This window comes from Girardinichthys multiradiatus, chromosome 3, assembly GCF_021462225.1.
Source record: "Girardinichthys multiradiatus isolate DD_20200921_A chromosome 3, DD_fGirMul_XY1, whole genome shotgun sequence".
Taxonomy (NCBI): domain Eukaryota; kingdom Metazoa; phylum Chordata; class Actinopteri; order Cyprinodontiformes; family Goodeidae; genus Girardinichthys; species Girardinichthys multiradiatus.
Window position 1 is genome coordinate 3,295,001 of NC_061796.1, and position 27,104 is coordinate 3,322,104.

At 39.2% G+C, this 27,104-nt stretch overlaps 1 protein-coding gene across 1 annotated transcript in view; it reads left to right on the forward strand.

Moving 5' to 3' along the window:
• itga8 (integrin, alpha 8) overlaps positions 1 to 27,104 on the forward strand; it is a 65,133-nt gene that overhangs the window by 14,673 nt on the left and 23,356 nt on the right. Inside the window, exons 9-15 of the mRNA XM_047360346.1 lie at positions 1,706 to 1,749; positions 5,691 to 5,747; positions 5,862 to 5,914; positions 6,009 to 6,214; positions 13,749 to 13,946; positions 19,778 to 19,823; positions 19,915 to 20,022. Coding sequence (XP_047216302.1) covers positions 1,706 to 1,749; positions 5,691 to 5,747; positions 5,862 to 5,914; positions 6,009 to 6,214; positions 13,749 to 13,946; positions 19,778 to 19,823; positions 19,915 to 20,022 — 712 coding nt within the window. The remainder of the gene's footprint in view (positions 1 to 1,705; positions 1,750 to 5,690; positions 5,748 to 5,861; positions 5,915 to 6,008; positions 6,215 to 13,748; positions 13,947 to 19,777; positions 19,824 to 19,914; positions 20,023 to 27,104) is intronic.

The following is a 27,104-nucleotide window of genomic DNA, read 5'->3' on the forward strand; positions in this document are numbered from 1 at the left end:
TTTGTTTTAGATTTTTTTACAAACAAAAATCAGAAGTGTGATGTATGTTTTTACTCAGCCCCCCTGAGTTAATACTTTGTAGAAGCAACCTTTCTCTGCAATTACAGCTGCAAGTCCTTTGGTGTATGCATCTACTAGTTTTGTACATTTAGAAACAAAAGTTTTTGCAGCTTCTAACAGATTTTCCTGAAAGAACACTTGTTTGTTTTTGAGCAATGTATGGCTCCATCCATCTTCCCACCATCTCTGACCAGCTTTCCTCTCCCTGCTGACGCAAAACATTTCCATAGCATGAAGCTGCCAACACCATATATTACTGTGAGGTGGTGTGTTGAGGGTGATGGTCAATGTGTTTCAACAGATTCATTCTGCTGCTCCTCCAGAGTTATCATGTGTCATTTGGCTTCATCTCTAATTAATGCTCCCCTTGCACACTTAATAATGTCCAGTTTAAGTGGACAAGCATGTCATGGTAGGTTTGGATTGAGCATTTTTATGTGAGATGTTTAAAGTTTATTTTGTTTTATAACGTAACTCTGCATTAGGCACAACTTTCTCCCTGACCTGTTCGCTGTGTTCCTTGGTCTTCAAGATGCTGTTTGTTTTCTAATGCTCTCTAACAAACCTCTGAGGCCTTCAAAGAACAGCTATAGTTGCACTCAGATTAATACCACAAAGGTGGCCTCTATTTATTAATTAGGTGGCTTCTGTTGCAGTTGAAAAGGGATGACTTTATTTCTGGGTTTTGGAATAAAGGGGGGCTGAATACATAATTCATGCCATGCCTTTCGGACCTATACAAAACTATAATTGTTTCTTTTTGCACTTCATGGGTATGAGAATTATTTATTTCATTTATACATTGAAGTTTGTGCTTGTAAAGTGACAAAATGTGAAAAAGTTTCTGAGTTCAAATTCTTTTGCTAGGCTCTGCACTTCAAATGGACTGAAAGTGCTGACATTAATTTACTAACTTTTTTCTGCAGTCCAAATAAATGGAACAAGGAATTTCAGCACAAAAGCAGCACTTCTTCTTTATTAAAGACGAAACAGACAGAGCACCACAATCATGTTTTTTACGCAATTTTTCTACACAATTTATAGCATTCTCTTCAAAGAGCGTCACCACAGTTTGTCACATATATAAGAGAGCCTCCCCCCACCCCCTCAGCATCTTTACCAATCAGCATTTAGTAGAAACTCATCTGCGTGCCCTCATACCAACCCTGCAAAGCCACCCCCCCCCCCCCCGAACACCCTCAGGCACAACACATGTCACAGAGTCTTAAAGTGAGCCTAAAGAGGCAACACATGCTTGATGATGTGCTATGTTGTGGTACAAAGTTCCTTGTGGTCATGTTCTTTAAACTCCTGTCACACTGGAGAACTGGTTGTAACTGGGAGTCCTGACCAAAGAGGGAGCAGGGAATTAGTCTGGCGGTCGAGTCTGCTGAGTTGACATTCAAAAGGCAGGAAGTGGGGGCTCTATCTTCTCTCTATGGGTGGGAACCTCTGATCATCCTCATAAGTTCACAGTGTAGCACTCATCCATCACTGTTAGAGGAGATTATGACTGCCTAATCAGCAGGGCTTGTCTGTGGGATGGGTGGAAGGACGGTGGCCTCTCAAATAACATTTTGTTGGGATGTTTTCATGTCTGTGAATCGTTTTCACACATATTTAAATATTTTCTTTAATTTCCCAGAGCTGATAGCTGGAGTCCCAAGAGGAGCACAAAACTTTGGATATGTAAGTATTGACAGCAGAATGTATTGCACAAAATGGTTGAATGAGTAAAGTATTTATGTAAAACGGATCCTTTAAAGTTGGCAAATATCAAACTGACATTTTGCAACCAACCCTCAAAGATATTCATCTTGTTCATTAGTGGTGATTAAGAACCCAAATAAATATTTTTTAAATGCTTTTTTTTTTTTTATTTGCAGGTACTCACAAATAGTTTATATGGTTACCGTATACTCCTAAGTTAACAAATTTTCTGACGCTATCCAGTTTTGATTTATAATTATTTATATCACATTCCCAAATATGTTATTCTGTTTGAAAATATCATGAACAAAGGGCAAAATCCATTCAGCTATTTTCAGTTTTCTTTACCTTCTTTAGGGAACAATGTTAACATCAAATAGTTTCAACAATGTCTCACGCTTGTTGGCATTTTGTCATTGTGGTGTTGGAACAACAAAGGCCTGCCTTGAGTCTTAGTTTTGTGCACTTTCTCTTTATGCTCTTTACTGTGTCTCTCCCCTGAGATAAGAAAAAAAAAAATCCCAAAGAATTAAACTCCTATTAGCATTTGTTAAAGTCAGCATGCAGCAGAATACATCTCCTACTCCAAATGTTATATCCCTGCTTCAGAGGCACAACATATAATATTTAAATATTTTTCAAAGTGTGTATTTTTAGTGTTTATTCATGGTCTGAAGACTGCACAATGCAGATGTATCTAAATAAAATAAAACAAACAGTGAAAAGTGAATTTATTTCTGTAATTCAATTCCAAGATTGGAATTTATATATTCCATAGATTCATAACAGACAAAGTGATATATTTCAATTTACCATATCAAATTCCTCATACATGTGAAACACCACTTGGCAATAAAGTTTTTCTGATTCTAATTCAGATTTTTTTTATTTTGTTAATTTAGCTGGTTGCGGCTTTCAGCTAATGAAAACCTACTGTATCTTAGAAAATTCAAATATTATATAAAACTAATGAAAGAACTATTTTAATACAGAAATGTCAGCCTACTAAAATGCTTGTCCATGCGCTCTTGGCCACGTCTTTTTTTGCATGAATTGCTGGATCAGTGGAGTGTAGCATGAATGGGATCAGCCAGTGGGTCTGCTGAGAGACCCAGGTTGTAATAATGGCAGCTTTCAGTTCATCTCCACTGTTGGCAGTCTGGCCAGTTGGCTGTATAGTCAAGCACAGTGATACAGTCATTGTAGTTCTAGTACTTCTACAGCGTGGATAGGTGCCAAATCCTGGTGGAAACTGAAATCATCATCTCTATAAAGCTTGTCAGCTGTGTTGACTTTGGACATAAAAAACACAGAGGATCAACACCAGGAGATGACATGCCTCCCAAATCATCCCTGACTCACATTTGACCTCAAAGAAATTGGTTTGTGTGCCTCTCCACACTTCAGAGTCTGCTACCTTGATTTCCAAATGAAATGCTAAATTTTACTTTCATCTGAAAAGAGGACTTTGGGCCACAGAACAACAGGCAAGTCATTTTCTCCTTAGCTCAGGTGAGATGCTTCTGACATTTCTGGTCCAGGTGTGGCTTAGCAGAAGGACCAGAACAGTTCTAGCACATGACCTGGAAACATCTGTGTGTGTTGGCTCTTCAAGGTCTGACTCCAGCTGCAGTCCACATTTTGTGAATATCCCCCAAACTCTTGAATGGGCTTTGCTTACCAATGCTCTCAAGGATGCAGTTACTTGGGTTGCTTGTGCATATTTCCCACCTTTTTCTTCCATTCAACTTTCCATTAATATGGTTGGAAACAGGACTCTGCCAAAGGCTAGCTTCTTTAACAGTGAACCTATGTGGCTTACACCTCTTGTGGAGGCCGTTAATAACTGTCTTCCCCATGATTGTGTAGGCAATACCATAACCATATCATAACATTTCTGTCCAAAAGGAATTTTTATTGGTCTTATGTAACATTCTAACTTTGTGAGAAACTGGATTCTGGGTTTTAATTAGCTTTAAGCCATAATCCATAAGAGAGGTTTCCTCTCCACTGTCACTATATGCATGCTCAGTATGAGGGGTTGCTGCAAAGGCAATGCAAGCAATGTCCACTGTTGCTACATGCTTATCCAGGAGGAGTGAATGCTGCTGAATTGAATTCTATCAAATTTAATTATTCATCCAAAATAATAGATAGAATTGGTTGAAATAAATTACTATCTTGGGAATGAATCTATGTGAGTTTCACTTTTTGAGTTGACTTACTGAAAAAGTATCTCTATAATGATATTCTGCTTTACGGAGATGCACCTAAAGATTGTTGTAGAATAGATGTAGTCTAGTCTTATAGAAGTAGAAATATTCAAAGAGCTCCCTTAACATTGTCGGCATATTGAACTATGGCCAAATAAAGAGCTTGGCACAAATTACTGACAGTTTGTTATAATCATTAATAGTCTTTAAAATGTCTCATACATATGTTTATATTAATATAATCCTCCAAAATTATATTAGTCCAAATAAATGTAGCCCTGAGTGTTAAAATGTGTGTTTAAATGTCTTCAACTGCTCTGTTTGTGCATTTATGTGTTTTCTTATGGGAACTTGTCCCCGGGGCTAACTGTGTCAGTCCTCCTTAATGACACGCAGCTTCCATATTATTTGGAGGGCAGTGACCCCACATAACCTTACTAACCCTTTTTCTACACACACACACACACACACAACACCCTTAACCTGCAGTGTAACCACAGGACTTACCACCACAAACAGAATGCCAGAATGATGTGTCCTGCTCAAACGTTTCTATCTAAGTGAGTGAGTGAGCAGGTAAGTCATGTTAGACGCTTGGCTCTTGAACGCCTGTCAAGCCTAATCAGGTTTCCTCTGTGACCAATCCAACAATTGAGACCAAAGGAAAGTAAATTTTTTTCTTTTGATCCAATGTTTGTGTTTACACACGATTGTCGGTCCGTAAAGTCTACGCTTCTTTAGTTAGTCTCTGAGAGATCAATGATTGAGTTAACATGCATCCTCCTGCACATGTGTGTGTGAGTGTGAGTGTAGCCTCTGGCTGTCTCCATGTGGTTGTTATTTCAGTTCTTATGAAGGAATTCTTAGCCTCCCCTTTCTGTTTTTCCCTGCAACTGGGGTTAGGATGGGGGAAGTAGAGAGAGAGATTGGGGGGACTGCACAAAGAGAGGGTGAGCAGGGAGAAGAATGTTTGACTTAATAAGAAGCCTTTTTATTACTTTTTCTTTAATAATTGTCTGTCATGTGGTTTGTATTTTTGATCCTGATGTGCAACAATAGCAAGTCTGGTATTTTAAGTGTCAGTTTATTTATATAGAACCAGATAACTTAAAATATCCACTATATCACAATATCAATATCAGCATATCACAATTGCAAAGGAATGCTTGCAATGTATGGTATTTTATTTTATTTCATGTCTTATGCGTTGCATATCGATAATAATACATTTGACTGGTTAGATGGACTCTATCTGCCCTCATTTCACACACCTTATGTAGGTTTTAGTGACTAAGTGGCTAAAGGTCACAGAGTTTGGTGTAGGCATTATGTAATGGTACAGGAAGAAGAGACTCTGGAAAATGTATATTAATGGTAAGCGATATTGTCATGATAATTTTTAGTAATAGCATCTAAATTATATATTTTCCTGATATTAAGTAGCTCTAGTATAAATCCAAACCAATCCAATCCAATTCAGATTCAATTACTTGCACTTCAGTTCCATAGATTCTACATTTTTCAATGCAGTCAAATTAATTTTATAATGCCAGATTGTAAAAATGTACAATCATTGACAGGAATGTCTTCTTCTTTCAATGGACAGTTAGTTGCTTGAGTCGTTAGCTCTAGGGCCGTCCCTAATCATGCGCAAGCATGATATATTTGCCCTGTGCTGTGTCTGATTGTCTGACCTGTTTGTTTTAGGTGGCAATGATCAACTCCACAAATCTGACCTTCATCCAGAACTTTACAGGGGAACAGGTAGGATCATCATCACTTCCCCAGACACAAGGATTTACTCTCCTTGTCCTAAAATGGATTTAGCATTAGTTTTTGGTTAAAAGCCACATTTTTTCTTCCTTGTCTGCTCCTCAGATGGCGTCCTATTTTGGTTACTCAGTGGCTGTCACTGACTTGAATGGAGACGAGTAAGTAGAGAATCCCTTTGCCATCTGAAACACTGGTTATTTCTGTAACATTCTCACCTGTGCTCATCAAAACATTTACTGTAAAACCACCTAGCACGGATGATATCCTGGTTGGAGCCCCCCTCTACATGGAGAGGGAGATGGAGAGCAAACCCAGAGAGGTGGGAAGGGTGTATCTGTACCTGCAGCTGGCTCCCCTCACGTTTTCTGAACCCATTGTACTCAGAGGTACCTACACTTTTGGACGTTTTGGGACCGCTATAGCACCACTGGAAGATGTCAACCAGGATGGATATAATGGTATGCTGAAAATATGCTTACTGATAATAAAAGCAATAATAGAAATGAAAAAAAATTATCATAGAAACGTTTTCATGTACCGTTACGTGTGTCTATGTGAGGGAAACGTTTTGTAACCATCTTAATAACACGTAACAGGTTTTTTTCTGTGATCTTGTGACTGTCAACCTGTCAGTTTTCTGACTGAGGAAATCCTGTCAGACTCCTTAAAGCCCTTCAGCCAATCAGGAAATGCATCAATGGAAGGTTTTGCGTGTGTGAACCCAGCCTCATCGTGTGACGATCGCATTTAGGGCACATATGTTGTGTGTGTCGAGGCTATTTTTACCTCACCAGATGTGGCTTGAGATAGAATAATCTGGGATTTCTTTGCACTGCAGCCCAGAGCTCATTCCTCTTCGATGTGTTTGTTTTATTCTCACGTTAATTAGACAATGACTGAGATGCGCAAAGCCTGGAGCCCAAATGCTTCACTAAGCTAAGACCTGTGGACTGCACTATTAAAGATGAATAAAGGGATGCACATCTGGTCCTTGTATGACATCAATCCTACTGATTTATTTTCAATTTACTATTGAGCAGCATGTGTTCAAATGCATACCGTCCCTTTAAATCCCATAAAGCAGCAGATCAATAACCAAGGGATCAATACTGATGCTTTTCCTGGCTACAAACATAAATCACATCTGCTGTGTGTCAGTGTGTGACAACTTGTGGATTTTATGGTATAGAACAAGAAAGTAACTGTGAAGTGTAAGGAAGGAGATCTGCAGCTCAGGTCAAAGAATCTATTAACATTTTAACTATTTGACATGCACTCTACAAATCTGGCCTCAATGAAAGAGTGGCAAAAAGACAGCAATTGTTGAAAGAAACACGTAAGAAGTCATGTAGAGGACCCAGCAAATATGTGGAAGAACGTGCTCTGGTCAGACCAAAATTGAACTCTTTACACATGCAAAGTGTGATATGTGGAGGAAAGCTAATATTTCACATTACCCTGAACACACAATCCCTACTTTGAAACATAGCAGTAGCAGCATTATGCTGTGGGGATGTCTTTTCTTAAGCAGGGATGGGGAAGTAGATCACAGTTGATGGATGAATTTAAGTACAATGGCAGGACACCTGAAAGGACACCTGTTAGTTGTGGGTTTGATTCCATAGGTTCGATGGGTATAACCTAAAGCACCTAACGAACTGGATATCCGTGTATGAATGTGTGCGGATTTGAAAATGTGAGTGGGTGAATGATAATCAGAGAAGACTACAAGTAAACTGAGGTTCTAATTGCTGCAAAATGTGATTCTATAAAATATTAATCTGGGGGAGCTGACAACAAATGACATGACAGTAGAGATTTTTATTTCTTAGAAATCTCCATACTGCATGCATAAAAGTAATTGCATAATTTTTTAACTTCACAGTTATACTTTGTGTTGGTCTGTCACATACAATCCCAATAAAATACACTGCTCAAAAAAATAAAGGGAACACTCAAATAACACATCCTAGATCTGAATGAATGAAATATTCCCATTTAATACTTTGTTCTGTACAAAGTTAAATGTGCTGACAACAAAATCACACAGAAATCATCAATGGAAATCAAATGTATTAACCAATGGAGGCATGAATTTGGAGTCACACACAAAATGAAAGTGGAAAAACACACTAGAGGCTGATCCAACTTTGATATAATGTCCTTAAAACAAGTCAAAATGAGGCTCAGTATTGTGTGTGGCCTCCACGTGCCTGTATGACCTCCCTACAACGCCTGGACATGTTCCTGATGAGACGGCGGATGGTCTCCTGAGGGATCTCCTCCCAGACCTGGACTAAAGCATCCACCAACTCCTGGACAGTCTGTGGTGCAACGTGACGTTGGTGGATGGAGCAAGACATGATGTCCCAGATGTGCTCAATCGGATTCAGGTGTGGGGAACGGGCGGGCCAGTCCATAGCTTCAATGTCTTCATCTTGCAAGAACTGCTGACACACTCCAGCCACATGATGTCTAGCATTGTCCTGCATTAGGAGGAACCCAGGGCCAACAGGACCAGCATATGGTCTCACAAGAGGTCTGAGAATCTCATCTCGGTACCTAATGGCAGTCAGGCTACCTCCAAAGAAATGCCACCCCACACCATTACTGACCCACTGCCAAACCAGTCATGCTGAAGGATGTTGCAGGCAGCAGATCGCTCTCCACAGTGTCTCCAGACTCTGTCACGTCTGTCACATGTGCTCAGTGTGAACCTGCTTTCATCTATGAAGAGCACAGGGTGCCAGTGGTGAATTTGCCAATCCCGGTGTTCTCGGGCAAATGCCAAACGTCCTGCACGGTGTTGGGCTGTGAGCACAACCCCCATTTGTAGACGTTGGGCCCTCATACCATCCTCATGGAGTCGGTTTCTAACCGTTTGAGCAGACACATGCACATTTGTGGCCTGCTTTAGGTCATTTTGCAGGGCTCTGGCAGTGCTCCTCCTGTTCCTCCTTGCACAAAGGTGGAGGTAGGGGTCCTGCTGCTGGGTTGTTGCCCTCCTACGGCCTCCTCCATGTCTCCTGGTGTACTGGCCTGTCTCCTGGTAGCACCTCCAGGCTCTGGACACTACGCTGACAGACACAGCAAACCTTCTTGCCACAGCTCGCATTGATGTGCCATCCTGGATGAGCTGCACTACCTGAGCCACTTGTGTGGGTTGTAGAGTCCGTCTCATGCTGCCACGAGTGTGAAAGCACCACCAACATTCAAAAGTGACCAAAACATCAGCCAGAAAGCATAGGTACTGAGAAGTGGTCTGTGGACCCCACCTGTAGAACCACTCCTTTATTGAGAGCGTCTTGCTAATCGCCAAAGATTTCCTCCTGTTGTCTATTCCATTTACAAAACAGCTGTGAAATTGATTGTAAATCAGTGTTGCTTCCTAAGTGGACAATTTGATTTCACAGAAGTTTGATTTACTTGGAGTTTTATTGTGTTGTTTAAGTGTTCCCTTTATTTTTTTGAACCATTGTGTACATTGTGGTTTATGGTCATAATGAGCCGCTGTATACCTGCCCTCTGACAGACATTGGAACATAATCACAGGCAGACCGATTGTCTTTGTGAGGCAACACTAATCTTCTTCGTTCTCCCACAACAACCCCAACATTCTTCATAAAAACAGAACCCTGCCCGTTCTGTCATGTTTACGATTTTGTTTCCCCAAGTGTCAGCCGGTACACCCTTAGAATTTAGGTAATTTAATGTGGCTCCGCTTGTTTATAATTTTCATCCAACAACACCAGCTTTTGCTGTTGCCATAGGGTACAGTGTGTCAGCTTGTTTCAGTCTGTGAGTAAGAGTCTGCTAAAGTTTTGGTTTCAGTGATCGCAGTGGGTGTTCTGCTGTCTGCATTGTGTGGGATGCTGTTGAGCAATACCAATGAGTGACTTTCACATTATATGAAGAGTTGGTTTTTTTTTAAAAGGGGCTTATTATTTTTACAAAGCTATTCAATTATGTACATTGACTCACATAGACATACAGGCTCACAGGAACACATGGACACACATAGGTTCATTTATACACTTGCATTCACACATGGTTGCATTTATCCCCTCTCTACCCCGCAATCTGCTTCATGTGGAACCAGTTGTTTAGGCTAGGAGAGAGGGGGTCCGGAGACAAACAGGATGTCTAGAGGGATTTTGGACAGTTACAGTACTGATAGGTATTTGAAAGTAGGATGGTGCAAGCCAGTGAACACTCAGGTTAAATAATGTTCTATGGTCACAATTTGGACAGTAAGCAATTTTCTTTACTTCAGATGTTTTACCCAAAAGGTAGTTAAGACACTGTTATGTAATGAAGGTAGACCCAAAGAAAAGACTCTCATCTTTATTTTGAGTTTATTTAAGTCCAAGTCAGATAAAGAACGTATGATCTTTCTTCAATATGTATCCGACCGTGGGCTCAAATTTACATTTGAATTAAAATCTGCTTTGCTGGATATACCTGATTGACAAATGTTAGATATTCCTGCATTATTTCCTTCTTGGTTCATAAAGTGTAAGGTTTGGGGATGATAGAATTAGGCCTCAGTGTAAGTTAGGTACACGACTACAGTTCAATTCTCCTCTTAACTAATTTATGCACCAATTTTGTACCCATACTTTCATTTCAAACCTGTAAACAAAACATTTTCTTGCCCACCTACTTAGTTGTGGATGAGTACATGGCAGTGTACTCTGTCATTCCTGTCATTCCTAGCTAGTTTGGTATTTTTAAAGGAATTAGAGAAAGAAAACACATTTAATAAGTAATGAAATCTCATATAAAATTTGGTTTTGATTGCATTTCTTTATCTGAAAGCTTTTCACACTATCTTAGGTTTTAACCCTGTATGAAGAAATTCACTCTTCTGAAATATCAAAGATTATTACTTCTTTTCAATTTAAAATAGCTTCTGGTGGTAGATTATATTCATCAGAGTCACATACAGTGTTTTTCTAACACATTTCTTTAATAAAAAAATGTATATACAAACCAAAGATAAAAGTAAATATAAGAGACAGGTTGCAGCAGCTAAGCTTAATTTCACTAGCCAGACCTTGGTCTAATTACTGCCAGAAACGTTAAATCACGAAATCACTTAAAGAAAACCTGTCTGACAACATGAAGTTGGCCAAACAATCTCAAAATGCAACACATCAAGGCCCAGTCTAAAGAAATCCACAAACAGATACTGTAAATCAGTCATTCAAATATGTCTGGAAACAGTTGCAAAGCCATTCTTGTGAGAGCCATCATCTACTAATGAAGAAATGGAAAGGTTGTGGCTGGCCAACCAAAATTACTACAAGAGAGCATTTACGACTGATCCAGGTGGTCACAAAAGAACCCAGAGCATCACCTAAGTCACTGCAGGCCTCATGTGCCTCAGTTGAGGTCGGTGTTAATGATTCAATGACAAGAGGCAGACTGTGCAAAAATGGCATCTAGGAGAGAGTTCCAGTGCCAAACCATTGTCCAAAAAGAGCATAAAGGACCGTCTCATACTTGACAAAAAGACCTTTGGAAAATATTCCATAGACTGACGAGACAAAATGGGAACACTTGTGTAAGATGTAAGATTACATCTGGCACCAAATTAACACAGCATTTTAGAAAAAAAAATATAAACATGGTGGTTGTGGTGATAGTGTTATGGTCTGGAGCTGCTTTGTTGCTTCGGGACTTCAACAACTTGCGGCAAATAGTTGAGTCCTTTACTTCATTATTTGCAGTAAGTTGCTAAGGGAAAGGGCAAATACTTCTTAACAGCGCTGTAATTATATTTCCTTACAGAAGGCTATGAGTACATAACAGTAAAGTACTTTAAATTATGCGTGGTCAAAGCAGGTACAAAAAATACATCTAGCCAGTACAGAAGAATTAATGGTAGGTATGAAATGACCAGAACTGCAACAGTACAAAATGGTGAAGTTTGATGCAATTAAAACCTGTTCTTGAGCTCAGAAATTATGAATAAGGCTCTGACAAACTACAGCTAGTAGAAGAATACTGTTCTAAAGACATTATGACATTATGAACAGAATACTTTACCAGAGAGAAGAGAGAAAGTTCACTTAAAGGTGCCAACAATTTTCAAGTTTCAAGAATGTAAATTCCAATATTTGTCAGATAAAAAGCCAGGCTATTTGAGCAGCAGCATTCTCTGGACAAGAAAATAAGATCAGTGTGTGCCAGTGTGGAGTTATGCACTGGAGTCAGAACATGAGCCGAAGAAACATCATCTGTAGAACATGTGTCGGCATTGTGCCACATAGCATGCACGGTTTTCAGTACAGGGTCACTAGTGCTTTTTAATGATTTCAGAAGAAACAGTAGGGTGAATTATGCAGTGCACAGCATCTATAGTGAGCCCAGATTGATCCAAATACAGAACTGGAGGTCCCTTCACAGTGAAGGCTTGACCAAAACCTACTGTGAAAGTAAAGCTGTGGTCTTTGAAGGTGAAGATGCATAAATACATCACCAGACTGAAAATTAATGGGAAACCTCTTAAGAATCCATTAGAGGTAATTTTCCTGAATGCATTTAAAGTTAAGAGGCTGCACTTTAAGGCCATATTAATTTATAACTGTATGTTTAAATAGTTGGGATATCAAAAATGTCTCTGTGTCTAAATATGTTCCGTCAGGTTTATGTTCAATACTAAAAGCAATTGCTTTTCACAGAATGGTTGAGACCTGTTTTTACTAACAACAATGCTTTGTTGTTAGTAAACAAGGTTTTCATATTTTCTTATTATATATATAATTATATTTGTTATTTGGCTTTTGTGTGATAATGCATAAGTTGTGAAGTGGAAGGTATACAACCTGAAAAATGTGACGTTTATTCAATATTTTGTAGAGCCATTTGTTGCTGCAGTAAACCTGCAAATATTTGGGGTCTCTACCAGCTTTGTACATCTAGAGACTGACAGTTTTGCCTCTTCTTCTTTGCAAAATGGTTCAAGTTCATTCAGGTTGGATGGAGAGCGTCTCTGAACGTTAATTTCAAGTCTTGCAATAGATTCTTTATTGGATTTGGGTTTCAGCCTTGAATGGGCTATTCTAAGATACAAATATGCTTAATCTAAACCCTTTCCTTGTAGTTCCAGCTGTCTCTTTAGTGTTGTTGTCCTGCATGAAGGTGAACCTTTAACCATGTTCCTGCTTGTCCCTGATGCATAAAAAGGACCCCCATAACATGATTTCCACAATGTTCATGGAGATGGGGTCTTCAGGGTGAATTGCAGCGTTAGTTTTCTGCCATGCATAAAGTTTGACTAGATAACCTTTTCCCACATGTTTGCTGTGTCCCCTACATGATTTGTGGCAAATTGCAACACCAGTTTTCTTTTTGACACATTTCCATAAAGGCCAGATTTGTGAAGTGCATAAATAATAGTTCTTCTGTCAACAGAATCTGCTACCTGAGCTGCAGATGTCTGCAGCTCCTCTAGAGTCACAATGTGCGTTCGGTTTATAAGGATCTCTAACAAACCTCTAAGACCTTCACAGCTGTGTTTAAACTGAGATTAAATTACACACAGGTGCTCTCTATTAACTAATTAGGTGACTTTAGAAGAGTTGTTTGCACTGAATTTTATTTTTAAGAGTTATCAGAATAAAGGGGGCTGAAATTGCCACAATTTTCAGATTTTTTATTTGTAAAGACCATTGAAAACCCTTTATTTCTTCTTTCTATTTTCACCTATCAATTACTCTCATAAACAGCCAATCAGCCTCTGGTCAGATAAGAAAGGTCAGAGCAACGCAAGCTTTTTTTAAATAAAAGGAAAACAAACAAACATTTGGTGAAGCAACTAAGTAGCCATTCCAAAGTTTAAAAGGTCAAGCTCTTTTTCCTTCTTTCCTTTTTCCTTTTCCTCCAACCTGAATTTTTTTTTTTTTTTTTTTCGCTTCTTGTCTCAGAGGAGCTTTTAACCCTGTTGATGTCTAAAACATACGTGTGTGCGTGTGTGTCACCCCTCAGACGTGGCAGTGGGCTGTCCATTCGGGGGTGAGGACCGCGGGGGCAGAGTGTTGATCTTTAACGGTAACAGAGATGTATCTACACAAGGCCTGACGCTGAGCCAGGAGCTGCGAGCTGCCAGGACGCCCAGCGGCAATTTGCCTGGATATGGCTTCACTCTGAGAGGAGGCCAAGACCTGGACAGCAATGAGTATCCTGGTAAAGTTTCAACAATTCAATCCCTCTTCCTCTACTCAGATCCCCGTGTAATAATCAAAATTCCTTCTTAAACTTGCATTCTTTCACTGTTTAATCTCCCTGACCTCCACATTTCATACACCCATTCTCTACCATGTCCATGTTCTCCATGTTTCCCCCTTTATATCTGCTAAAGTCATCAGAAGGGCGTACAGAGATGTTTGCCATGAGCTGCTGCCGCATCTATTCTTTAAGGATTAAGAGTATTCAAGAAGGGAAGAAAAAATAATATTTTAATACATTATCCACATGTTCTGTCTGCCAGACATGCCTCTGTGTATACCCCTTAATCTGTGTGCAGAAAACGCTGCATGCAGCAAATCCCTACTTGATATGCCACCCACATCTTCACCTTCTCAAATATGCCAAAAAATTATACTCGATTTAGAAAACAAACTAAAAAGGTTATTTTTGTAGCTATTTATATATATGGGTGGTAGGCTCACATTAAAAGGTAGTTGAAACAAAGCAGGTCTGTAAAAATCAGTTTTACTGCATTATTTTCCACCTAATTTGGAACCATTCTTCTCTCAGAATTACTTTGGCTGCATGCTTCCCCAATTTAGGCTGAAATGAAGAATTTGTTTAGTTTTTTCCCCTTTTCCTTTTCTTTGCCCCCCACTCTCCTTCCTCCTCTTCGTTTTCATTCGCCTACAAAAACAGATTTCTTCACTCCACAAACAGGATATTGGGGAGAAAATACACACACATACACACACACACAGACAAGCGTTGAGCGTGCGCCAGGCACAGGGTCGCAGTCAAACCTGCACAGGCTCACTGCAAATCAGAAATAAAAACACTGTATGATAAATACACACAAAATGATTACAGGTTCAAACTCATGCTGGTGGCATGAGTGGCCGATTGGGGGAAAGAAGCAGGACTCAAACTCACAGGCGGTGGACCTTTGGGCCAAGACACACGCACACAATTGTGCAGTGCATGCAGCGTCTGTCTTTAGAGCTAGTTAACAAAAGTGCGACACATGCGCTCACTTTGTGTCGTTTGCAGGCAAGTATAGTCACACGTTCAAAGGAGCTGGGGATGTTTGATCAGCATCACAAGGAGCCAGCACAGGCGTCTGGGAGGCCTGCAGGAGCCACCATGTACTCACATGAACATTAAATGTCATTAGTTAACTGCAGAAGAGGAAAGATGATGACTAAGCTCCAATTGTAGCTTTAATGGAGTATGAATCTCCACATTACATCATACATTTGCCTTTGAACTTGCAAAAAATTATCTGGAAGAAAAGGTACCAGAAAAAGTTAACTTACCATTAAAATGTCCACAGATTAATATGAACTATAAACAGAGATTAGTAGTGATACTTTACTTTATGCAATGAGCCTGGTGAGCTGAGTGACAGAGGGGGCATCTCAGGTGTTTGGTTAAAGGTCAAACACAAGCAATGTTTCACGTGAAAATCACAACAGTTTATTGAAAGGGGAACAAACAGGTCCCTCTGACACTTTCTACAAGCAGCTTTTGCCCATTGTTTGTGGCTAAACAGCTCAAGCCCAGTCACATTGGATGGAGAGCGTCTGTAAAGAGTTATGCCTGAAGGGGAACCCCGGTCCCATGTTTTTCCTCCAGGATTACTGAGTATTTAGCTCCATCCATCTTCTCTGCAAAAGAATAACATTCCTTATGGTATTCTTTCAACAGTGGCTTTTTTGTAGCCACTCTTATATAAAGATCAGATTTGTAGAGTGCACATTTATTAGTTTCCTTATCAACAGATCCTCCCACCTGAGCGGTGGATCTCTGCAGCTTCTCCAGAGTTACCATGGGCCTCTTGGTTGCTTCTTTAATTAATGTTCTCCTTGCCCGGCCTGTCTTTGTAGATTTGCAGATGTGCTATGCTTCTAACATTTTTGGATTATTGATTGAATAGTGCTCAACGAGATGTTGAAACAAAATCTAACTCTGCTTTAAACATTTCCACAACTTTCTCCCTGACCTTTCCTCAGTGTTCTTTGGTCTTCATGATCTTGTTCGTTTACTAAAGTTCTCTTACAAACCTCTAAGCATTCTCAGAGCAGCTGGATTTATACTGAGATAAAATTATACCCAGGTAGACTCTATTAATTGGGTGTCTTCTAAAACCAATTGATTGCATTGAATTTCCTTTTGTGGTGTTGGGGGTAATTAACTTTTTTTTATTAAAATTTTGATGTGAAGCTAAGGGAAAACACTACAAATATCCATGCTATTAAGCATTCAGCTTTAAGTTTATTCATTGCAATAACACAGTGTTATATCATATGGTTCCTTCATTAGCCTGTATACTGTAGCTTTCCAGACAAAACATCCTTAAATAAACCATCCATATATTACAATCCTCCCGAATGGATTGTATTCTACTCATGAGATTAAAATCTGTTCACAAAATATTAAAAAAGTTCCCAAATCCTTTACTTCCATCTAAGCATAAAGATTAATTAATTGATCTTTTTTGACCACTTGGTGCCATTGACCCTTGGCCTTTCCTCATCAAGGCCAGCCTCCCTGCAGCCAAAGAGGCAGGTGCAGCAGACATTCACTGACAGTTTGACAGTCTGTCTAAACCCTGGGTGGCAGATGTGTTTTTCCTCAGCCCAGGACAGAAACTATCAGCTAAAGCAGTCTACTTATCCAGGCTGTTCCTGTACCTTTCAGTTCTATAGAGGTGTCTCATATGTATGTGGATTACAAGCTTCAGTCAATGTGTTCTTAAAACCCCCCAAAAAACCACAGTGTTTGGCAAACTGTTCCTGTGTGCAAGGAAGTAGGTTTTATTCTACAAGGAAACGGGAGATTCAAGTTGATTTAGCTTTTCAATCATCCATGTGCCCACTTATGCTCGCTCACACACACTTCACCCCAGAAACAGTCTAATGTCATGCAGCATTACATGACAGACATAGGCTTTAGGTTAGGCAGCAAACACATCGGTCAAACTGACATATTTGTGGCAGGATTTGAGTGATATGGTTTCAGGAATGCAACACTGGGTTGGACTGAGGAATTTGGACTATGAGGGGGGCTTCCTCAAGCTTTTTGCTAAAAACACACCTTACCGCTGATGACTTTCACAGATTGAGCTTCATTTTCCTGTCTTTCCTCCTTCCTTCCTCCTTTGCTTTGTCACTCCCCTTCCTAAAATGCTCCAAAACGAAAAGCTCAGACACATCTTAAGGTCTTTAAATTCCCACTGGGGGATTTTTAATACTAATCTAAATAGGGATGTCCTGATCAGGATTTTATTTTTGCCCTGATAGGAATCTCAGTAATTTAAGAATATGTTTTTGGTCGCAGTCTGATACTTACTCCAATCCATTTTTCCGAGATACATTTTGTCCCAACCAAAGCTTCTGTAGGTCAGGTTGAATTTGTTGATCCAGGAAAAGGCTAACTACTTTAAATACACTGACATTTCTAAACAAGTATCTGATTCAACACATACCGCATTTGTTCTTGTTTTCAACCAGAGGAGTTTGGTGACATGCTAAGCTAATTCTCACAAGTTTACCCTCAGTTTTCATATGACTTGTTAACAATTCAGCTTGTAACACATTTGAGTGTTTTTCCAGATATTATAACGTTTAGGGTGTTTTCACATTAACACAGATATTTTGCGAAATAGCGATTTTTCTTTCTCTGTTCACATGCAAACTGAATTTTTGGTGAAAAAAAAAATAATAATACATTTTTTAAAAACTATTAAAAGTTTCCAGAGTGGAGAGTTAAAGTAACTTTTTTGGGCATAGGCCCATTTTGCAAATCCTGTGCAAAAACAACATTATCAATGGAACACTTTTGCACAGATTCACACTTGTCTCACTGCGTCCTGACTCTGTTTCTGTTTAACTTCAGATGTAAGAATGTTAGTGACTGAGAGAAAAGGGTAAACGGCATCACATATAACCAGAGCCTCACCAGCTGCTAGCACAGCATAGGTGTTAGGACTTTTTTTTTTATTGGAATCCCACAGACAGTGTGATGCAGATTTATTTAAAAAACAAGACAAATATCTGGCCTACTGTAGCTGGGACATAAAATTGTTAGGCAGAATCTGAATTTGTAAGATCAATAATATAGTTGCCTATAATACAGTTTTAGAAGTGGTGCAAACGAGAATAGGCTTGGAGTTAAAAAAAAGAACAAAAAACTGGTTGTGCAAAACGTTGCCGTATGGCTTACTGGGGAAGGAGCCAACATAAAATCGCCAACAGTAGACCAACGAAAGATACCGGAAGCTCAGGGACCTTCGGATCAGTTAAAAAAGTCTTGATAAACCCTAGGCAGATAACTGCGATCAGACCAAGACATTCCTAGCTCTAATACACACCGAGTCATAGAGCAACATCCTACTTACAGAGGAACATAGTGCACTCCAGGGGAAAAGGGACAGGGCCTGAATGTTTAATGTTGTGGTTTCAGGGGGACACAGTGACTGCAGCCAAAGGCAGAAACAGATGTCTCTCTTAGATTCAATTAGTCATGTTCCTCTTAAATGCACAAAGGGAAAAGTCACAGCAATTGGCAGGCACAGTCTGCAAGAGTACATTTTAACATTTGCTTTCATCTTCATTAAGAAGGTTGCTATTGGGTTTTATGCTGAGATTGCACAGATTTAAGCATTTATGGAATCATAAATATGAAGTTTGGATTTTTTTATAGAGATATATCTACATAGGCAATGATTTAGTAATGAAAATCCTAACTGACATGGTGACAACATAGTCACCATGTCTTTCTCAGGATCAGACAGCTTAACTTCCTGCTGGATCTGGCAGGGATGGCTTGTATCCATTAAGTGACTCTTTTCTAGTTTCACATTGTTTTAATCAGCACTTGTGTGAGTAAGTGTGTGTGTGTGAGTAAGTGTGTGTGTGTGTTCTTGTACTTGTTGCTGAGTGAGAACCATTTTTCGTATTTTTATCGCAAAGTGAGGACATTTTCACAAAGTGAGGACATTTTCCTGGTCCTCACTTTTTCAAATTCCGTTCTTGGGACAGGGGTTAGGTTTAGGACTAGGGTATGAATTGAGTTATTGTTAGGATTAGGTATTAACTGGTTAGGGTTAGTGTTAGGGTCAGGGTTAGGCACTAAAAATCAAGGAAAATGAATGGAAGTCAATGGAACCGAAAAGACCTCATAAAGATAGTAAAACACGGATGTGTGTGTGTGTGTGTGTGTGTGTGTGTGTGTGTGTGTGTGTGTGTGTGTGTGTGTGGCTTACATCGGTATGTGTCCCCTGACCACTGCCATTAAATACCGTCTCTATTTTAAACTTTGGGAGCCAATTAAAATCATGTGTTCATCACAAAGCCCATGCAAACAAATAAAAAAATCACACATAGATGAGATCTGGTGCTGCTTAAAATTTAGATTCCACGCTGCGCGGGCTGTTGGGAAATGTTGTTGTTTAACAAACTGTGATTGGAGCGATGTGAACTTGGGCCCTGGAATGCAGCGTGTCGTCCCTGTCTTGCAGTGATTCGTTTGCCCCATACATGCACTGTTAAAATTAAAATAAAAAACAAATACATGTTCATCTCTTGTTTAGTTACTGAGTTCAATTTAAAAAAGGGGCATCAATTTAAAGAAAAAGCCTGATGATATCAGAGGGTCAGCCCTACATTACATTGGAAGTGTGTGTGTTTAAATGTGTTTATTACATACTGTGTCTGTGTTTGATGAAGATTGTTGGAGACCCTGAAATCAGTCCCATCTGTTGCATTCTTTGAAGCTTACTGTTTGCCCCCCTTTTCTCTGCTTGCTTTCCCTGTGACTCTGTGCAGATCTGATTGTCGGAGCATTTGGCGCAGGAGAAGTCTCAGTCTACAGGTACAAGTTTCAAAAATAGAAATGCCAATTTGTCACATTTGTGCTTCTTGTTGCATTCTGCTAAAAAAGCTTTTCTTTGCATGTTTTTTAGGTCTCGAGCTGTTGTGTCCGTGGAAGCTACAATGACCCTAACTCCCAGAATTTTGAATCCTGATGATAGGCGGTGTCTCTTGCCTCAGACCTCTAACATGGTTACCTGGTAAAAACAGCTTCTAGTCAAGTCAAGTTTATTTATATAGCGCTTTTCAGCAACAAGGCACTCAAAGCGCTGTACATGAGGAAAAACATTACAATGATACAGAAAATCAAACACAGAAAAATGAATCAAATGACATTAATAATCCTTGGGAAGTTTACTGGTAAGAGCTGGTTCTAATGCAATCTTTCTAATCCTTCTATTATTCCTTCATCATTTTACTAATAAATTTCCCTTGGGTTACCTGCACATGTGCACATATTTACTCAAAAGGTGTTCAGACCCCTTGCACCTTTTCACACTTTGTCAAATTACAAGCATAAACTTCAATATATTTTGGTGGGATCTTACCCAAAGTAGCTCAAAATTGTGAAGAGGAAGGAAAATGGTTTTCCTTTACTGCTAAGATCCAAACGTTTCTGGCACAACTTAATTGACTCCCAAGGTGCATGGTAGAGGACAAAGATCTGGTGAGGTGAAGACTCCAGCAACGCTTGAAATACTATGAAACAACTTTATTAGCCATCAATTTATATAAAATCATTTAATTTCTGTTAGAAATAAAAATCGGAAAAATTTTGTTTGCGTATATATTTATCCTCCATGAATAAATACTTTATAGATTGCACATCTAGAGACTCAAGTTTTTCTTTGTAAAATAGTCCAAGCTGAAAAAAAGCATCCACACAGCATGATGCTGCAAGCACCATGTTTCACAGTGCGGGGTAATTCATTCAGAGCGATGCCACTAAATGTCATTACACAGAAGAAGACTATATTCATTAATTAGGTGGTCTCTGAAGACAATCTGTCACAATGGATGTTAAAGGGCAGAATAGAGATGCACACCATACTTTTCAGACCTTTATTTGTAAAACATTTTGAGCCATCTTTTTCCTTCCATACCCAGTCATACACAACTCTGTGTTGGTCCATCATGTAAACTCTCTAAAAATACAATAAGGTGTGTGATTGTAACATAGCAAAATATAAAGTTAAAGGGTTGAGAATACTTTTGTAAAGCACTGTACGTTTTAAACTCAAACATTCATTCACATATTTATTTTACTTGTGAAAAATGCCATGTCTGTGTTTATCCACATATGATTCATTTTGATTAAGTTCAAAACACAGTCAGCAAGAATCTGTAACAGCTTTTTTCTATAGTAAAATGGAGCTACATTTTGAGCATCTCTCATCTAGTTGTCAAGTTTAGTTTCTCAACATACACTACCTGGCCAAAAAAAAGTCGCCACCTGGATTTAACTAAGCAAATAGGTATGAGCCTCCCATTGGATAATTACTGCATGGGCGATTATGTTTCAGCTAGCAACAAGTTATTTAACCCAACTGGTGCAACGGGTTGCTTCTCATTTCTTAAACAACCATGTCGAGAGACATATCCTTTGGTCGTGGAAAAAGATGTCAGTCTGTTTCAGAAGGGTCAAATCATTGGCATGCATCAAGCAGAGTAAACATCTGAGGAGATTGCAGAAACTACCAAAATTGGGTCAAGAACTGTCAAACACATTATTAAAAACTGGAAGGATAGTGGGGACCCATCGTCTTCGAGGAAGAAATGTGGCCGGAAAAAAATCCTGAATGATTGTGATCGGCGATCACTTAAACGTTTGGTGAAATCAAATCGAAGAAAAACAACAGTAGAACTCTGGACTATGTTTAATAGTGAAAGTAAGAGCATTTCCACAACCACAATGTGAAGGGAACTCAAGGGATTGGGACTGAAAAACTGTGTAGCCTTAAGAAAACCACTAATCAGTGAGGCTAACCGGAAAAAAAGGCTTCAATTTGCTAGGGAGTATAAAGGTTGGACTATGGAGCAATGGAAGAAGGTCATATGGTCTGATGAGTCCAGATTTACCCTGTTGCAGACTGATGGGGGCATCAGGGTAAGAAGAGAGGCAGGTGAAGTGATGCACCCATCATGCCTAGTGCCTACTGTACAAACTTGTGGGGGCAATGCTATGATCTGGGGTTGCTGCAGTTGGTCAGGTCTGGGTTCAGCAACAGTATATGTTCAAAGAATGAGGTCAGCTGACTACCTGAATATACTGAATGACCAGGTTATTCCATCAATGGATTTTTTCTTCCCTGATGGCACGGGCATACTCCAAGATGACAATGCCAGGATTCATCGGGCTCGAATTGTGAAAGAGTGGTTCAGGGAGCATGAGACATCATTCTCACACATGGATTGGCCACCACAGAGTCCAGACCTTAACCCCATTGAGAATCTTTGGGATGTGCTGGAGAAGGCTTTGCACAGTGGTCAGACTCTACCATCATCAATGCAAGATCTTGGTGAAAAATCGATGCAACACTGGGTGGAAATGAATCTTGGGACATTGCAGAAGCTTATCGAAAACAATGCGAATGCATGCCGTAATCAAAGATAAAGGTGGTCCAACGAAATAATAGAGAGTGTGACATTTCTTTTTTGGGTGGCAACTTTTTTTTTTTGGCCAGGCAGTGTTTATAACAAATATGCACTACCTCAGGTAGCATGTTTTTGAAGTCAAGAAAATCTTTTACGAAAAGATGCAGTTAGTTGCTTTCTAAGTTCTATAAGAAATTCAACGCCTTTGTTTTAATTCAGTAATGCAAAGTATCAAACATTGACCGCAAAAGAAAAAATTTAAAATGTGCTACACATTCCTTAAAACTGCTTTTAAAAGTAGTTTTTAAGGCTAAAGAAAATTTAAAACAGACCATTATCCATATTTATGCATCAAAGTAATGTCCCTAACCATTCTTTTGTTTTTTAATAAACTCAAAGGAAAGTGCAAAGACATGTTCACAGACCAGAAAATGGGGGGTTTGACTTGCCATGTATTTAATGAAAAAACGTCAGATTTCTGTCTCTTTGATCACTGACTGATCAGTTGTTGCATCACTAATTTAAATTTGGGGAATCAGAACTGCTTCTCTTTTGACTCCACAATCAGTCACACTTTAACAGTTTTATCCCTGCCTTGTTTTGTTTTGTGTTATGTTTTTGCCTGTTTTGCCACACTTTCATCCAGCTGTATCTTTGCTGTAGTCTGGCAACAAAAAGCAAAATTAAAATGTTGATATTATCATTTTGAGGGTGCTGGACTCTCAGGAAAGATCAGCAATATAGAAACTCATGTCTTGCCAGACTTGGGTGCAATAATTAAGTGATGCATATAGATACAAAAGATTGTCAGTTCTTTCAACTTCAGCACAGGTTGAATTTTAGAAACACTTTTGGTTCACCGTTTTGATCTGAGCAGTTAAATTTGTTTGTCAAAGCCAAAGGGTTTATCCACTTACTGTACATGCCAAGTATTTTTTGGGTATTTATTTATAAAGCATGTCCTTTTCTAAATAAACCCCACAGATAGCTTCCTTTGATGGTTCTGTATAACAAGCCATCTGATGTGTCAGGTTATTTTTGGGCTGGTCTGTCTTGAAAAAGATTTTAATCTCATTTACCTTTTAACATTGTTTAAAACAAAATGAACAACACAGAAAACTAAACTAGTGTTGGCAACAAGTACATAAACAATTGTGGATTATAACAGGGTGTAATTGTCTTGGAAGAAGTCGAAGCAAAGCAAGTGTATGCTGGTGCAGGCAGGAACCTCTGTCATATTGCTTTGTAGGCTCTACTGCACTCAGGTGGAGACGTAATATATTTACTAATTCCTGATAGGGGCAATGGCAGCAAGCAAAATGGTTGGTCTACTGCAGCAAAGCAAACATTTTCATACTAATGAGGATGCTTAAGAGGGAGTCGGTGGGAGTCTTATGTTTTATCTATGTTTAAATCAAAGTATTTTGTTGTCAGTTGAACTATTAATCATTAAGACTATTATAATTCAGAAATACTAGAATGCAGGACTGAAAGAAGTCCAATTCAGTTTATTTATATAGCGCCAATTCACAACACGTCGTCTCAAGGCACTTCACAAAAGTCAGGTACATACATTCCAATTAATCCTAATCATTGAACAGTGCAGTCAGATTCAGTTATTTATTCAAATTGGCTAAAAAGTTTTTCTGTCTAAGGAAACCCAGCAGATTGCATCGAGTCAGAGATTTGTAGCATTTACTTCTCCTGGATGAGCATGTAGAGACAGTGGACAGTCACTGGCGTTGACTTTGCAGCAATCCCTCATACTGGGCATGCATGTAGCGACAGTGGAGAGGAAAACCTCCCTTTTAACAGGAAGAAACCTCCAGCAGAACCAGAACCAGGCTCAGTGTGAGCAGCCATCTGCCACAACCGACTGGGGGTTTGAGAGAACAGAGCAGAGACACAAAGAGAATAAAGAAGCTCTGATCCAGGAGTCCTTTCTATGGGAAGGAAAAGTAAATGTTAATGGATGTAGCTCCTTTAGTCATTTCATCTAGTAAGAAAGAACTGATAAACTCAGAGCCAGTTTTCAAGGTTAGAGTCTGAAAGAGAGCACATAGAGTTAGTCACAATAAAAGCTCAGTCAATTGCCATGTCTAGGAGAGAGAAAGGGTTAAACACTGAAAGACAAGGCCATGTGGGTCATCGGTAGAGGGTGAGCATTAAGTTGAAGCTTGGATGATGCCCCTCCCCAGAAAGGTGTCACAGGTAGACACAGAGTCAGGCCAGGTGTAGGTTCTAGGAAGAGAAAAGAGGGAGAACATAAAGTTTAAAACTGAAATAACAGCAAATAATGCAGAATTAGAGAGTAGTGTGAGAATGTAGCGAAGAGGGTGAAAGTGGTCATTATGTCCTCCAGCAGCCTAAGCCTATAGCAGCATAACTACAGAGATGGCTCAGGATAACCTAAGCCACTCTAACTATAAGCTTTATCAAAAAGGAAAGTTTTAAGCCTAGCCTTAAAAGTAGACAGGCTGTCTGCCTCACGGACTAAAACCGGGAGCCGATTCCACAGGAGAGGAGCTGATAACTAAAGGATCTACCTCCCATTCTACTTCTAGAGACTCTAGGAACCACCAGTAAACCTGCAATCTGAGAACGAAGTGCTCTGTTAGGAACATATGGAACAATCAGATCTCTGATGTATGATGGAGCTAGATCATTAAGGGCTTTATATGTGAGGAGGAGAATTTTAAATTCTATTCTGGATTTAACAAGGAGCCAATGAAGGGAAGCTAAAGTAGGAGAAATATGATCTCTCTTTTTAATTTTCATCAGAACTCTTGCAGCAGCATTTTGAATCAGCTGAAGGCTTTTAACTGCATTTTGTGGACATCCTGATAGCAACGAATAACAATAGTCCAGCCTTGAAGTAGCAAATGCATGGACTAGTTTTTCAGAGTCACTCCTAGATAGGATATTTCTAATTTTGGCAATGTTCCAAAGATGAAAGAAGGAAATCCTAGAAACCTGTTTAATATGGGATTTAAATTACATGTCCTGGTCAAAAATAACACACCAATAAGGTTTTTTACTTCATTATCGGACGTTAATTTAATGCCATCCAGGTTAAGTGATTGACTAAGCAGTTTCCTTTTCAAAGACTCCGGTCCAAAGATGACAACTTCTGTCTTGTCTGAATTTAGAAGCAGAAAATGTAAAGTCATCCAAGTTTTTATGTCTTCAAGACATGCTTGTAGTCTATCTAACTGGTTGGGTTCATCAGGATTTATGGATAAGTAAAGCTGAATGTCATCAGCGTAACAATGAAAATTTATTATATGCTACCTGATAATTTTACCTTTTGAAAGTATATACATAGTAAAGAGAATTGGCCCAAGTACTGAACCCTGTGGTACTCCACAATTAACCCTGGAATTTAAAGATGATTTATCATTTACATAAACAAACTGGAATCTGTCAGACAGATAAGATTTAAACCAGCCTAGCACTGTTCCCCTGATCCCTACAGCATATTCCAGCCTTTCTAAGAGAATATTGTGATCGACTGTATCAAATGCAGCACTGAGATCTAACAGAACCAATACAGACACAAGTCCATTATATGAGGCCATAAGAAATATCATCAGTGACTTTCAGTAGAGCTGTTTCAGTGTTATGATGAGCTCTGAAGCCTGACTGAAACTCTTCAAACAGGTCATTGCTATGTAAATGCTCACACATTTGATTAGCAACTATTTTCTCAAGAATTTTAGATAAGAATGGAAGATTGGATATAGGCCTGTTATTTTTCAAATCATCTCGATCAAGCGAAGGTTTCTTAAGTAAACAACAATGTGTCTGTTGATGGATGGTAGAAATTCTAGAGCAGACGCAGTCTTCTAAATTAATCAAAGGCTGACTTTGATTATATTGAACTTATATTGAACTTCTTTCTTTATTTGCTTTCTGAAAAGTTTCTGTGAATCTTTACTCCAAGCAGAAATGTTTGTATTTTTTACAAGTTCTATGTTGTTTTGCCACCTTTGGTAAAGATGGTGTAAAAGTGTAATGGGCACTGAGCTCTTTTACAACTGCTTGTTTTGAGAACTGACCACAGCCATCCCTGGTGCCATTAAGCACTCTGTTTAGGTATGAATGTTCTATATACTATGAAACCTTATAGGCATACCTTAGCCTCTTTATTTAGAAAAGAGAAGTATTTCCTTTTAAAGGGGGGAGCTTGGTGACTGATGTGTCTGCATGGGTGTTTGTCAGGGTGGGTGCTCCATAGCTCCCTGTGAGGATCTATTTTTGATAATGCTTGTCTCCTTGCTTTAATATCACAACTAGTTAGGTTGAATTGTTTCTGCACCCCAGTTCTGTTACTGTCCAAAACCTACTGCAGGCAGGGCGTGAGAACAGCTGTGGATTTACAGACATTAGCAGAGAAATGAAGCTGCAGCTTAAAGCATTGTGTCACTTCTACATTCCCTATCTGGCCATTTAGTATTGCCAAAATGACAGCAGATTCAGACAGTGTTATTACTACTGTCTACTACTGTCTATTAACCTTGTTGTGCTTTGAAATTGGCATCTATTACAAATGTGGTCTTAATAGGCTTATTCAAATTTCAGATTCATTTTTCTTTCTAACTACCAAAACAGTACAATATATAATGAGAGCAGCTTTACTGAGAATCATCCCGTTACGGCGATAGGAGCAAAGAGAACACGAGTCTTT